Consider the following 14,602-nt stretch of genomic DNA (forward strand, 5'->3'; position numbering starts at 1 on the left):
GCACCTTAAATTAGGCCCATGGTGAAAATTCCCTGCGTGACGTTTAAGGATTTAATTTCACAAACTGAGAGTGGAGAGTTTCCTGTCACAGCCTGCAGGACCGGACGGATTTATTGGAGAGAGCCAAGGAGAGGAGGGGGCTGAGAGAGAGGCAGAGGCAGTGGGAAATGGCTACGGATCCAGGGGAGCCCACCGGCACCGAGGACTCTGCAGAGAAACCTGATGGACAGCGGGAGGAGGGCAGGGCACGCCCTCAGAGGGAGAGGACGCTCAGCACCCCCTCTAACTTCCCCTCCTCCGGGAATCAGGAGAGGAATCCAACAACAGGGGAGGATGGAGGTATTCTCGGTGAAGGAGGAGGAGGGAGGAAGGGGGAACCCTCCCAGGTCAGGGACAAGAAACCAGTCAGAATGATTTCATTCTCCACGCCGTCGCTGCCAGACAGCACGGGCCCCAAGCAGCTGAGGAGGGAGAAGCGCTTCTTCAGGAAGAGTGTGGAGATTTGCGAGGAGGCTGACGATGTGGAGGTGCCCCCGGAGGCGCCACACAGCGCCCCTCACTCGGCGCTGCACGCCTCAGACTCGGTCTTCGCTGGCGCTGTCCTGCCGCAAGGGGCTGCTTCACCTGCGGCCCCCGGCCACGACCCCTCCTGCCCCGGCTCCAGCCAGGAGGCGGACAGGGATGCTCCTTCGACCACAGCCAACCAGAGAGGGAAGGAGAGGGAGCGCGAGCAGGAGGAGGAGGCTGAGATGAAGGCCGTGGCCACCTCTCCTGGAGGCAGGTTCCTCAAGTTTGATATTGAACTTGGCAGAGGGGCCTTCAAGACTGTGTATAAAGGCCTGGATACAGAGACGTGGGTGGAGGTGGCCTGGTGTGAGCTCCAGGTAAGACCTAAACCTCCTAAACCTCTCCCCAACATTTACCAACAGTAATCATTATCTCTGCCTTAGCACTGTTTATTAAAATAAACCAAACTTTGAGATAAAAAAGCATGTGGATAATCCAAACTCCTCACAAACCAAAAGCCTGCTCTAGAACTCTTTGAGGCATACTGTATGTTCTTTTGAAGCCAATGTTCTGTGCGTCATCAGAGCTCTCCCTCTGAACTCTGGAAATCTCAGCACGTCGCCTGCTCGCTGTGAGGCTGCAGCTCAGCGGAGACGGGGTGAAACAGAAGAGCATCCATTGTAGATGAATGACAGCACAAAGTGAAAGTGGAAGCTCTGCCTTTTCTAGAACTGGCATAAATAATAGAGGCAGGGCCTGTCACTGTTTCCTCCGGCTGTATTCGGCTTCCCTCCCCGAGCTTGGTTTATAGTATTTCCTACAAAATCCATTGGAAATATATATATATATATATATATATATATATACAGTATATATACAGTATATATATATATATATATATTGTTACTCAGGTTTCCTTAAACTGTCCAGAGACATTCGCTTCAGTGACTGAGGGTGTGTCACTCCTGTCGACCCACATTAAGACCAGTCAAAAATCTATAATGGCTCTGTTTTTTTTCCTATTCATATTGTATTCCTGTGTATTATTGAGGTTTCCATACAAGCTGTTTGTCTGTTGGGTAAAATAAGGTGGGACAAAGTAACTAACCCTAACCCTAACCCTAAAAACATCATCGGCGTACAAATGCAGATGGAAAAGCTCTGAACGTGACTGTGACAAGCTGTTTTTCACGACAAGAGCAATGAAATTTAATAAGTGTCAGACGTCAGCTCTCCGTCCCTTCCCTGCACGGAAGGGAAGCTCACCCTGGGCTGTAATGGGAAACGTCGTTGGAGGTTGTAAATGCAACACGTGATGGGAGACGGGAGTTGTGGAGGAGAAAAAGCCTCCTTCTGACTCTTGGCCCCACAATATGAGCAGTGTTATGGTGAGGCGTCCGGTTTGACTGTTGGCTTTGTGTGAGAAAAATCAGTTGTGTGTTTGGTTTGGAGCTAATTCTAAAACAAGAGTGTTGGCTAATCCTTGAGCTCAATCTCTGTCAGCTGCACTAACAAACAGCAGGCAAACTCCCATCACCTACTCTGGTTTAGTCTAATCATTCTGGTTCTCCTCAGCAGGCGGGCTGCTGTCCAGCCCTGCTTAAATACTTTACTCAGCAGCTTGCTTGGTGAGCCTGTTTCACCTTCAGTTGATAAGCTTATGTATTTTTCTTTGACATCTTTCTTTTAGGAGTGACATCTGCTCTGTGGTGAAGTTTGCATTGGCCAAAGGGTGCAAGAAAACCCAAGAACAACATAACTTCTAAAAGTGAATGACTTTATTGCTTCACCCAACCTGGAATAGCTTTTTCCCAAAAAGCATTTTCAATTGGCCTTTTGTTCCTGCAGAAGTTTTAAGTTTTAATCACTGAATAACTGAAATGGGTCAAAAAGCTTTGAGCACATTGCAAATTCACATGTTAGGATATGCACAAGCAGTAAGGACAAAGACGAGAGAGAAAACGTGAGGTGGAAAGACAGAGGGGGAGATTTCGACCAAACAGAGGATTACCGTGGCATCTTTCCCAGAGCGCTCATGTGGCTAAAGCTAACTGACCACATGCAGGGAGACACATGCACGCAATCACACGCATGGACACATACACAAAGATGACCTGCTCACAGGTCCACAGAGTGAGCCATTATAACATTCAGTGTCAAATTTTAGCAGGCTGATCACTTGTCTAAAGCCTCCATGCAGTATGGCCTACAGTGGGACATGATCATATATGAATGAGATCCACATTTGTGCACAAATTATCACTGCTGAAAGTAATGAATTTCTTAGAAGAGTAACCAAGCGTGCACGTTAGCTGTCCAAGTGTGTCATTAAAGATCCCTGTGTGGACAGTGTGTATCTCCTTGGCCTGGACTTTTCATGAGAACTTCCCACCTTAAAAGGCAGAAATGCTCGTCCTCCTTTGCCACGGCTTCGTCTTTTGTCATCCATCACCCTAAATGGAAGTGTTTGTTCATGTATCACATTTCTCCATCAACACCGTTGCTCCCTGAACGTCCGTGTCCACATATGCCACTGTGTGTGTGTGTGTGTGTGTGTGTGTGCGTGTGTCTGTGTGTGTGTGCCCGTCTATCACCCTGGCTCTCGTGCTCTCCCTCCCTCCATCTCTCCCTCCATCACTTTTTGTCTGTGTGAGTGAGCATGCAGAGTGATCCAGGGGAGTTAATTACAGTGGATGCCTGCAACGCCGGAACAAAAACCCTGCACAGACAGCATAACTCGAGCAGCAGAAACCAGTCTGGTTCAACCCAGTTATACCCGACGGGTTCAGCACCAATCAGCCCAGCTCAGCCACAGAGGCTGTCAGGAATAAAGCCCCCATAGTGGTGACCACAACTCTAAAAAAAACGTAAAGTTGATTATTAGCAGGTATAACACGAATATGTTCCTATTATTATTATATTATTATTAATATATTCCTATTATTATTATAAATACTTAATGAATTATGCCGGCAAATAAATGCCAGTTTAGGAGCCCCCCCCCCTTCAAATACCCTGCTATGATTCTAGTAGAAAGGCTTGTTATCTTTTTAAGACCGTGTAAGAACTTGGACTTTGACCTGCTGAGGATAACATGAGCACTGTGATTTAACGTGCAATCACCATGAAAAAGAGGCTGGATTATTGTTCAAATACCTCAGAAGAGTCAGTGTAGTCATAGCTGCTATAGCTAATAGCTAAAGGGAGGTGGTGCACATCATTCTAGCGCTTTAAAAAACAAGCAGTTTATTCCAGGTATAGCAGATAAACGCTATTGATGCGCCCACCTACAGACTAAATATAGACTGGGCAAAATCAGATATGCTGCAGCTGAACTGACCGGCCTGGAATCGATCCAATCAAACTGTTCCTAATGCATGCACAACAACGACACTGACCACTGGCGTCTGTCCCTCGGGTCCACTGCCTGGTATTGAATGTATGAGACGTGACCACAACCTACTGGTATTAACTGTATAGGCCAATCAGAAGTGAATATCTCTGGACTGTGTTGCACGATGTGACCGTTATTGGAGGACAATACCGTCAAATTACTGGAACAGTTGTAAAATTCGACTTTTACATGGACTTTTCAACTGCCTGTTTTGCTTCTGCAAGGTTTGCGAACCTAACCTACTGGTCCAGGCTTCTAATCCAGTGTGTGGGCTAACCTGCTATCCTGTAAGCCTGACCTGTTGTAGCTTACAGTAATCTAATCCCTCCCGTCAACCACCTCAGATTTTCTTACACTGGCATGCCTGTGTGTCTTTTAGTGCACAGTCATGCACACGAAATACTGCTTTATAAATATCCAACCACAGAAACGCTTCATGCTTCCCTGTGTGGTAGTGAGTGAAATGAACACATTTCTCCTGCCGTGACACACTTCCATCACATTCCCGAGCGTAACCGGGGAAGCCGACTCACCTTATGTGGGTAGTAAGATAGCTGACGCCTCACAGTGTTGGCTAAAATAGATGTTTTAAGGTTTGCATGCGCATGCTTCATGACCCCAGCCTTTCACATCTAAAAAATGGGTGTAAGTTGTATCCTGCCCATTTCATTGTATGAAGCTACTTAACAGCTTGACCTTCTACTTTGTCAGATGTCTGATCTAAAAAGCCTCTTGGTACGACACCGTGTGTTCTGCTGTACTGCATTTAGGACACTGCAGCAGTGTCTGGTGTCACCTTTTGGGAAACGAGACTGAAGCGGATCAGCCAAACCCTGTGATGATTACATTTATTGGAATCTTTATCGTTTTTAAATGGGTTGACTGTTGTGACAGCAGGGACTCCAGCCGCCTGTGAGTTCCTGAAGCGAACTAAAAATATCTCTGATGAGGACAGCAAAAGAGCAAATGACAAATTGCATCCCAATTTATTGTTCATTTTATCAGAGTGGACACTCCTTAAGGGTTTACAATCTAAGCTCCTGGGCTCATTACGGATGCTTTGACTTCTGACTCTTATTAATTTATTTCAAAACAAAGGGGAATAACCATATATTTATTGTTTATTTGGGTAGTAGTGAATCTTTCACGGCAGACTTTACCTTTAAATGATAAAAGTGTGCATAATCAGAATGAACATAATATTAAAATGAATAAAAAGCCTGGTATGAGATATCTCCCATAAATCGGACCCATATTGAACTCATTTTATGGTTTATTTTCACTGCGTTGTTGCTTGTTGTGATGCTAGTCTGTCTATAACACTATGTTACCACATGTTTAAAGGGTCAATTTTATGTGGAACTGAGCCGTCTGTGCCCCCAAGACTTGATTTTAAGGTCAGAATATGGGTCAGGTTGGGGTTAGGGAAGAGAACTGGGGAATTTTGTCAATGAGAGCCGAGCAAACGTGAGCGTAGCGGGGGGAGACTGTGTAGCATGAAAATGTTTGTGAGAATTTGTCTAGACACAGACTCAGTGAGTGAACTTTTTCCGACCTTTGGCTGACCTGAGGCCATTTGATGTGACACTCAGAGGGAGGCAGTAAACAGCAGAGGCAGCAGACAAAGACACACATGCAAGCACTCTGTCTCGGATATTACGGGACGAGCGATGCCCGACTGATGAGTCAGACAGAGGACAGAGACGCCCAAACAACCGCTCTTCCATCACATGCACAACACACACGCTCACATGTGTGTGAGTGTGCATGTGTGTGTTCTGAACCATTAAAGCAGATGGTAATAACACAGGCCTTTTCTGGCAGGTAGAACTATTGCATGTGTGTACTTAGCAACAAGAGGTGGTAGAAGAATGAGAGCCTGGGGTTGATCAAGATTGGAAACATTCCAGTACAAACTGCAATTATAAACATGCCGTTTGCTGATGTTACTTTCCTGTGGAGACAGAGAGCCTGTTCACCAGCAACGCCTTTTATAAGAAATGCAGACACAGGTGGGAAGGATGCATCTACATCTTAATGCAGAGGCAGAATAACAGTTGAAGGGGTCCTATTCTACTTGGAAAAATGGTTCATTGTGCCCCGTCCGCTTTGTGTGTCGAGAGAAAGCTGAACATCAATAAATATCGATTTGTGGAAAGCTTGTGCGATCACTTCTATTTATAGGGAAGTCTGGCAGTGACACAACAGTGTCTGCCATCTACCCCCCCCCCCCCCCCCCCCCCCCCCCCGATATTAAATCAGACTGTGGTGAGTTTATTTTGCTTTTAGCATCTACAGCAGGATTCAAAGGCTCCTGCAGAGGAAGGACAGGTATATTGTTAAATATATTTTCTTCACTACAGAAACACGTGCACACACAAGTCAACAGAGGTGCAGAGAGCTCAGACCTGAAATGCTTTGTTATTCGTACACATGGCAGGCAGACAGCAACAGCTGCTTTTGACAAGTCTAAAAATATGCCCTGAATTAGTGAAGCTACTCAAGATTTCGTCCGTTGTAAAATGCTGCGATTTTCGATTCGTTTCTGTTATATCACCATCACATCATTTGGAATGCCCACTCGCACTTTTATAAGACTGTTTGCTTGATATTCAGCTCAAGGGGCGTTTACATTAGAATGCTATTGTTTTGTGCGTAGGAACTGAATAAGCTCTTTGCACCGCTTTCTCGAGTATTTATTTCCATAAATAAGCTGTGCTACAAAGGGATTAGTCATTCCCATTTCCTATGGGATGCTGCCCATGTCGTTGAATAAGACCAGAAGCTGTGTCCATTCTGTCCTTCAGACAGGGAATATGTGGCAGTTGCAGTGTGAATGTGCTTTTATGAAGCTCCAGCCTGGGTGTTGTCTCAGATCTGTGCCTAATTCTGGCGTGATAGTGCCATCTAGCGGTTGGAGGTGTAATTGCACTCTTACGGGTTTATTTCTTTTTCTGTGGGTTTATGACATTTTTCAAGCTATATCTAAAGCTTTAGGACTATGTGGCATGTAATTGCTTGAGCCCTGGTTGTATTTCTCTCACATCAGGACCGCAAACTGACCAAGGCAGAGCAACAGCGTTTCAAGGAGGAGGCCGAGATGCTGAAGGGGCTTCAACACCCCAACATCGTCCGCTTCTATGATTCCTGGGAGTCTGTGCTCCGTGGAAAGAAGTGTATTGTACTCGTCACTGAACTCATGACTTCGGGAACACTCAAAACGTTAGTTTGGCTCTATCTCCTGTAACCTTTAGCATTATTTTCCACCTTAACGGTGTTAGCACAGTTCCTGTTTCACCCAGAACACATTCTAACACAGCAAAAAGTTAATGTTAGAGTAAGATATGTTCTCTGTTACAGTCATGATAATTTAAGCCCTCCACCATCTTTTTGTTTGACAAATTTCTGCTTTTGATCTCTCCCTATAGCTATCTGAAGCGCTTTAAAGTGATGAAGCCTAAAGTCCTGAGGAGCTGGTGTAGGCAAATCCTGAAGGGCCTCCACTTCCTTCATACCAGAACACCTCCGATAGTCCACCGAGACCTCAAGTGTGACAACATCTTTATTACAGGCCCTACAGGTTCAGTCAAGATAGGCGACCTGGGACTGGCAACTCTCATGCGGACCTCTTTTGCCAAAAGTGTTATAGGTAGGCTACATAAGCAGATTAACTGCTCATAGGAACATGCCAGGAGCTTATTAGATGGTAGCAAAATGACTCAGGGCTTATAGATATTATTTTCTAAATCTAATTAACTCAGATATTATTGAATATATATGTTAAAAGCACTGCTGCTGACAAAGTGCTGATGATGTGGTTAATCCATCTTAATCAATGCGTTCTGCAGCGCATGAAGCTCAATAAAGGTTAATGGAAGAAGCAAGAGCTATCGCCAGGAAAGTGCTTATCAGAGTTAGATCTGGGCATTAGGCTACTCCTGGAAGTTTTAAGTTTCCTTCTAATAGTGGTGTGATGTTTTATTGATTACACTTGAGGATTGAATATTGACCGACATAATGCCTCAACAGGGACCCCGGAGTTCATGGCCCCGGAGATGTATGAGGAGCACTATGACGAGTCTGTGGATGTTTATGCCTTTGGCATGTGCATGCTAGAGATGGCGACTTCTGAATATCCCTACTCCGAGTGCCAAAATGCTGCTCAAATCTATCGCAAAGTCACAAGTGTGAGTCTCTCTGAGTGCAACACATCTGTGGCGATGCCCTCTGTGGATAAACTCTGACCTTTAAAGCTGCACCCATGCTTGAATCTGAGTAGTAGCTGAATCTAAGTATATACAACCCTCTAAAACTTCATTCTTTTGTTGAATTAACTGCTTTCCTTTTTTGTTTTCTGAAGGGTATAAAACCTGCCAGTTTCGATAAAGTCAATGATCCGGAGATCAAGGAGATCATTGAAGGCTGCATTCGACAGAACAAGAGCCAGAGGCAAAGCTGATCTTTCTTTATATTAAATCCTACCAGGCAGAGTTACCATAGAGACACCTCACACCTTAAAGCACGATTTACTTATTTCATTGTGTGATTCTTCTCTCAGACTTTCCATCCGTGATCTCCTGAACCACGCTTTCTTTGGGGAAGACACCGGCGTCCGTGTAGAGCTGGCAGAGGAGGACACGGGCACCCAGGACTGCCTGGCCCTCCGGATTTGGGTTGACGAGCCCAAGAAATTAAAGGGCAAACACAAAGACAACGAAGCCATCGAGTTCAGCTACGACCTGGAGAATGATGTTGCTGAGGAAGTGGCGCTAGAGATGGTGAGACAAGGGTCATTTTTAAAGAACAGAAGCAAGGATTTGGTGTGACAAAAGGTAGAAAGGGAGAAGATTTGATGCATCAGAAGAAAGGTCACCTTAGGGAAATCTTTCATCTCGCGCTGACCTACTTCCCCCTCCGTTCACCTCTGCTCATTAATAACGTTCCCATTTTTTCTCAGGTGAAGTCGGGATTTTTCCACGAGAGCGATGCCAAAGTGGTGGGGAAATCCATCCGAGACCGAGTGAATCTCATCAAGAAGTCCCGCGAGCGTCGGCAGCAGCAGCAGCTTCTCCAGCAACAGCAGCAGGGCCTGGAGGAAAGAAGAGACTCCGCTTTCACCTCCTCCACCTTTGCTCATCCATCATGGCCGTCCTCATCGGGGCCAGGAGCGGCTGGACAGACGGGAGGAGGAGGGCAGGAGTCCGAGGAGCCGTCTGATGGGGATCAGCATATCAAACAGCATTATATCTTCAGTGGAACCACCCCTAATCTGCCAGGTATTCACCTTGAATATATACGATAATATTTGATATATGATGATGATGATGATGATATATATGATAATAGACCTCTGTGTAGTAAACATTTACATCCCTTCTAAAATTTTGTTCTTTCAGAAGACGAAAGCATCGGGTCGGCCAGCTGTGAATCATATGCAAGTGGGCAGAGTCACTATTCTCACCAAGGGGAATTCTACAGCCACTCTCAGACGTTCCCTGCTGTGGCACCAGTACAGTTCTCATTTACATTCACTCATATAGCTAAAAATATGTATTTGGCATCAGTGGACTGATAATGTGCATTTTTAATGGATTCTTCCACTACAGAGTTGTAGCACTCCATCTCGCCCCCAGATGGTCCCCATCGGTGAGAGCGGAAGTGTTCCTAACTTACCTGTCGGCCAAAGCGCGAGCATGTCCAGCATGTCTGTAGGCCAGAGTGGAGGAGGAGCTGCTGCTCAGACGTTTCTTCAGCCCAATCCCATGGTTCCACAGGTATCACCAAGTGTCCAACAACAATATTTTCAGGTGAAAATGGTGATGATACTAATTTGCACTTACCTGAGAGGCATATTTACACACTGGGTAGAATATTTAACATTCTCACTGTTCAAATGAAGTTTGTCACACTAAATATAATGTCATGTTTTGGGTGGATTTTACTCAATGACGTAATTGGTAGGCCTGATCTACTAAATATCCATTTGACGCGTTTGCCTTCATAAGCAGATTAGGAAAATGCACAAAATAATGGGAGGGGGATATGCAAATGTTATCATTTATCACACCCAAGACTGATTGCGGTCGGTGTGTGTGCATCTGTGTTTGGCACGTTTGAAAGGCACAGCGTTTCGCACAAAAGGCTGCTGTCATTGTGGCGAGAAGGAGCTGTAGCTGCAATGTCAGACGACGGAGAGAGACAGAGAGAATCACCGGTGCATGTGTTAAAATAATTGGACTGTCAGAAATAAAATTAGTAGAGACCGACTGTCTGTGCAGCCATGCTATTGTTGAGCTGCTGGATGACCTCAGGGCTGATTTGGAGCCAGTCTCAACAAGGAGTCGTATCTCCTATGGTGAACCTCTTTGCAACACTGCATTTTCTCGCATCTGGATCATTCCAGCGCACCATCGCAGTGAGTGCCAACAACACCCAGGGTTATTTTTTTTGGTGTGTCTCCACAGTGACACAGGCAAAAATCCTCATTTAAATAGGGCGCTCCCCACTACTTTTGCACCTGTAACAAATTGCACATGCAATCATAGTAGATCACTTGCAGCACACCCACTAATAATACCTTTTTTTTAGTTTGCTCTTGCAGTTTAATGCTCGTTATTTGGTTATATTAGTAGATCAGGCCTTCAGTGGTTTGTCTAGCTGTGGTTTTTACTTTTTGTGACTAAGTGTGTACTTTAGAGTTCACTTAAATCAGACCACTCACTGCAAAAGCTGTGGGAACCCTGTTGTTTCAGATTAAATGTGTTGATGATTATTGATGCTTCTTGCCAAGCTCATTCTTACCTTTTTCTACCATTTCTTTTCCTTTCTCTTTCAACACCAATCAACATTCTATCATTCTCACTGAGCAGTCACAGACATTCCCATCAGATGCATTTCAGTCAGCCATACCCCCTGGGTCGATTGCCCCCTCACAATCATACATACCCCCTGCTTCTCTACAAATGCCTGTCAATGTTCTCACTGCACCCATCTCCGTCAGTGATCCCGCTGGACTTGCGGGGGCCGTTGTGCCCCTCGTTCAGCAGACCCAGCCCCCAGCCACACCCATTCAGCTCGCTGACATCATTCCCCATGCAGCACCCCTGCAAACACAGCCTGTCATGATCCCTCAGCATACTATTGTCCAACAACAACAGATAGGGATGGATCCGCAGACATCCACCATTCAGCAACAGCCACAGCAGCAAATGGAGGCCCAGGTTGCTTTACTTGATCAACAAGTTACTGCTACTCTGCCACCGATGGAGACGCAACCGCAAGGACTTTCCGCGACAGCTGTCCTGACACATGCGACTGAGCCACCGCAGCAGATATTCGTACAGCAACCTGCTCCTCCTGTCCATTCACTTCCAGAGCAGAAACTGTTCCCTGCACCAACAGGTATGGAGCAACCAGCTATGTCATTACCCCAGGAGCAACATCAAGCTTTTAGACCTCAGCTGACAGCAGAGCCTTTTGAGCAGATAGCCATGCTACAACCACAGCAACTGCATCATACACCTCAGCAACAGCAAGCTTTGCTACAACAACATCAAGCCTCTCTGTATGTCAAACAACAACTTGATCAGCAACAACAACAAGCTTTTATTCAAGCTCAAATGCAGCAGCATCAACTGGACCATCAGCACGCACTTATGCAGAAAAAACTTTTGGATCAGCAGCAACAACAAATTCTTATCCAACAGCAAGAACAGAAGCAACATCAGCAAGTTTATTTACAGCCTAATTTAGAGCAGCAACAACAGGAGCTTCCCAGGCAGCAACAACAGCCACAGAGCCAGCTATATCAACAATGTGGACAAAACCTAGTTGGAATACAGAAAGAATCAGAGAAGCCCCAGCAACAACAGCCAGGACTCCAACAGCAAACACATCAGACTCAACAGCAACAAGACTTACAGCAAATACTTATGCAGCAATTACAACAGCAACAGCTACAGCAAAACTTTCAACTACAGCAACAAGAGCAACAACAAGCCCAGCTCAAGCAGCAGATAGAGCAGCAACAGCAAGCTCTCCTGCAGCAACAGAAACAACTCATCTTCCAACAGCAACAAGCGGAGAGACTACAGCAACAGGCGTTGATGCAGCAAAAGATCCAAGAGCAGCAGCAAGCAAACATCATCCATCCTCAGCAACCAGAGAAAGACGACACTGCTGCGTTTCCACAAAGTAAGAGCGAGCAGCAGATTCAGCAGCAATTTCCTGAACTACATCATCCATATATTCCCCAGCCTAACACCTCTCAGTATCCAGTCCATGCCACCCTCTCACAACAGCAAGGTGTTGGGCAACAACAGCATGCAGCATTCATTCAAAAGCAGCAAGGATTTGTTGGCCAGCCTCAGCTCCATCCTTCCTTAACAGAGCATCATATTCCAGTTGGAGCTCCGCCAATCACTGAGGTTGCTCAGCAAAAGCAAATTGTCTCACAGGCCCATGTTGCTATGGCAATTCAGACTACTCAGATCCCAGTGCAGACGCCTGCTGTTGGCCCAGCTCAGGTTCTTACACAACAAGGACAAAATGTGGCTTTTCCTCAGGGACAGATACCTGCTCAATTCGTAGCCCAGCCCACAGCCCAAACAGCCTCAGCTATGATCGAGAGTCAAGTAGGTCTTCAAGGGTCAGTCCAAGGACAGGCCCCGGCCATCCAGACCCAGCAAATTCCTCTCCAGACTACTTATCCAGGAACTGTCGCTCCTATGCAGAACCAAGCAACTGCTCAGGAATTACTCCACAATCAGCCTCTACACCTGACTCTTGGTCAGTCCCAAAGCCAAACTGGTGTCCAGCCTTCAGCTGCAATTAGTTCAGCTCATAGTCAGATCCAATGTGAGACCTGTGTTCAGCAAAATCTTCAAACTGGACTCATCCAACCGCATCTTCATCAGCAAGCTTTTGAAGCATCAGTTCACCAGTTGCATGCTCCATCTGCTGCGGCTCAGTTCACCCCTCAGTACGTCCCTCAGCCTACCCACTCCGGAACACCACCGGTAACGGATTTAACCTATATGCCACAACCACAGCAAGAGCCAATGCAGCAGTATCTGCAAATGCCTCCTACTGCAGCTGGGATTGTTGCTCCTACAACAGATCAGAGTCCTCCAGTAACTGACCCCAATAGTGTCGCCACTGTTCAACAAGTTAGGCAGACCAGTACTCCGGGTCAGGCACTACTGGGTGCAGTTAATCAGGTTGAGCAGAAGTCCATAGGAAGCACTGCAGACCCCTCGGTCATAGCAGCAGTCCCCCAGTCTACTGGACAATATAAAGAGCTACAGAAGCTGGCACATGTGCAGGAACCACTGGCTCCATCCTGTCCACAGCCCCAGTTACTGTCGCGGTATATTGCCAACCCCACCCAGCAACAGCATGCTCCAAACCAGGCAATATCAGCTGCTGCACATCAAGTGACGTTTCCCACTGCAACTGCAGCCCCCAACAGCGCGGCTGGACTTCAGTCTCAGGACAGAAGCCTGTCCTTCTACAGTGATTCAGCAGCAGGTGTCCCATCTTCTCCACAGCATCAGACCAAGCAAATGCTGCCAGCTCACACACACACCCAAACCAGCATTCAGTCACAAACACACTCTCAAACACAGACACAGACACACACGCAGGCTCATTCGCACACTCAGACACGCACTGAAACACCAGCATCTGAACAGCCTGCTGTGCCCCATGCTGCCTTTCCTGCATCACAAATGCCGCTCAGCCCTACTCATACCTCACACCCCCCAACATCACTACCATTGCTTCTTCCATCCCTACCACCCTACCATCCTGCTGTTGAGCCTTTGACAGAGCTGCCCTCATCTCCTCCAGCGGCCCAGGTAGCCTCGCCAGAGCTGGCCGACTTTATACCCACCTCCCCTCCACCCGTCACCACTCTACATTCGCTTGAATCTAATGCCCCCAAACTGCCCCAAGCCTCGCTGCAAGACTGTGACCCTTCCCTGCTGGGTACTGCTCAGGTACATCATGCAGGACAGTGTTTTCTATTAATTTTTTAATTATACCTGATTAATAATACTGGCATCCAATTATTTGCCTTTTTGATCCATATTAACAAATGTAACTCATAATATATTGCTTTATTTGTAAGTAAGTATTGTTTTAACAGTTATAGTCTTGTTCATTGTTACATTACAGCATAAGAGATTAGCAACATCAGGTGAAAGCAACATTTGATGTTGCTAATGTTTCCTGTCTGTTTTTTCAATGTTCTTGCGTACTATTTGTCTGTTCATGTTGCTCTACAGGATGGTCTATACCTGTCAAGTACAGAACGTCATTCTTCGTCGGGGTATGTCTGCTATCATTACTGTCTAATGTTAGCTGTGATGATCACAAACAGTTTAGCAGGGCAAAGGAGGTAGTGAAGTGTTAATCTCATAGGATTCTAGGCTCATTTAGTTTCACATCATTTTTTTTGCAGTAATAAAAATGGTCTCACATCTTTGTAGCTGTCAAAGGTTAACTACCTCAATATTACTTGAGCATTAGCACTGCATACATAGTGCCCTGATTAGGGCATCTTTTTGCATTATTAGATGGTTTAGTTGATGAAAAAACAAATATTTATTATTATTTATTTAAGTCACAAAGCCAAAATCAAGCAATACTATGAAAGTTATTTTTACTTTATGTTCATTCTTTATGTATTAGCATTATATT

The 14,602-nt window shown here is 45.8% G+C and overlaps 1 protein-coding gene across 6 annotated transcripts in view; it reads left to right on the forward strand.

The window, feature by feature from the left end:
- Positions 1–14,602, forward strand: part of wnk3 (WNK lysine deficient protein kinase 3) — a 29,742-nt gene that overhangs the window by 5,310 nt on the left and 9,830 nt on the right. For 4 of the 6 annotated variants that reach the window (XM_029833847.1, XM_029833848.1, XM_029833851.1 and 1 more), the window contains exons 2-12: positions 1–884; positions 6,951–7,123; positions 7,330–7,550; positions 7,931–8,088; positions 8,262–8,350; positions 8,460–8,679; positions 8,859–9,177; positions 9,298–9,410; positions 9,508–9,708; positions 10,771–13,899; positions 14,188–14,231. The exon at positions 1–884 is cut by the window's left edge and continues 106 nt beyond it. In XM_029833847.1, coding sequence (XP_029689707.1) covers positions 168–884; positions 6,951–7,123; positions 7,330–7,550; positions 7,931–8,088; positions 8,262–8,350; positions 8,460–8,679; positions 8,859–9,177; positions 9,298–9,410; positions 9,508–9,708; positions 10,771–13,899; positions 14,188–14,231 — 5,384 coding nt within the window. In that variant the 5' untranslated portion in view covers positions 1–167. The remainder of the gene's footprint in view (positions 885–6,950; positions 7,124–7,329; positions 7,551–7,930; positions 8,089–8,261; positions 8,351–8,459; positions 8,680–8,858; positions 9,178–9,297; positions 9,411–9,507; positions 9,709–10,770; positions 13,900–14,187; positions 14,232–14,602) is intronic. The other 2 variants (XM_029833850.1, XM_029833853.1) reach the window with 2 other exon arrangements.

Source organism: Takifugu rubripes, chromosome 3, assembly GCF_901000725.2.
Source record: "Takifugu rubripes chromosome 3, fTakRub1.2, whole genome shotgun sequence".
In the NCBI taxonomy this organism is placed as follows: Eukaryota; Metazoa; Chordata; class Actinopteri; order Tetraodontiformes; family Tetraodontidae; genus Takifugu; species Takifugu rubripes.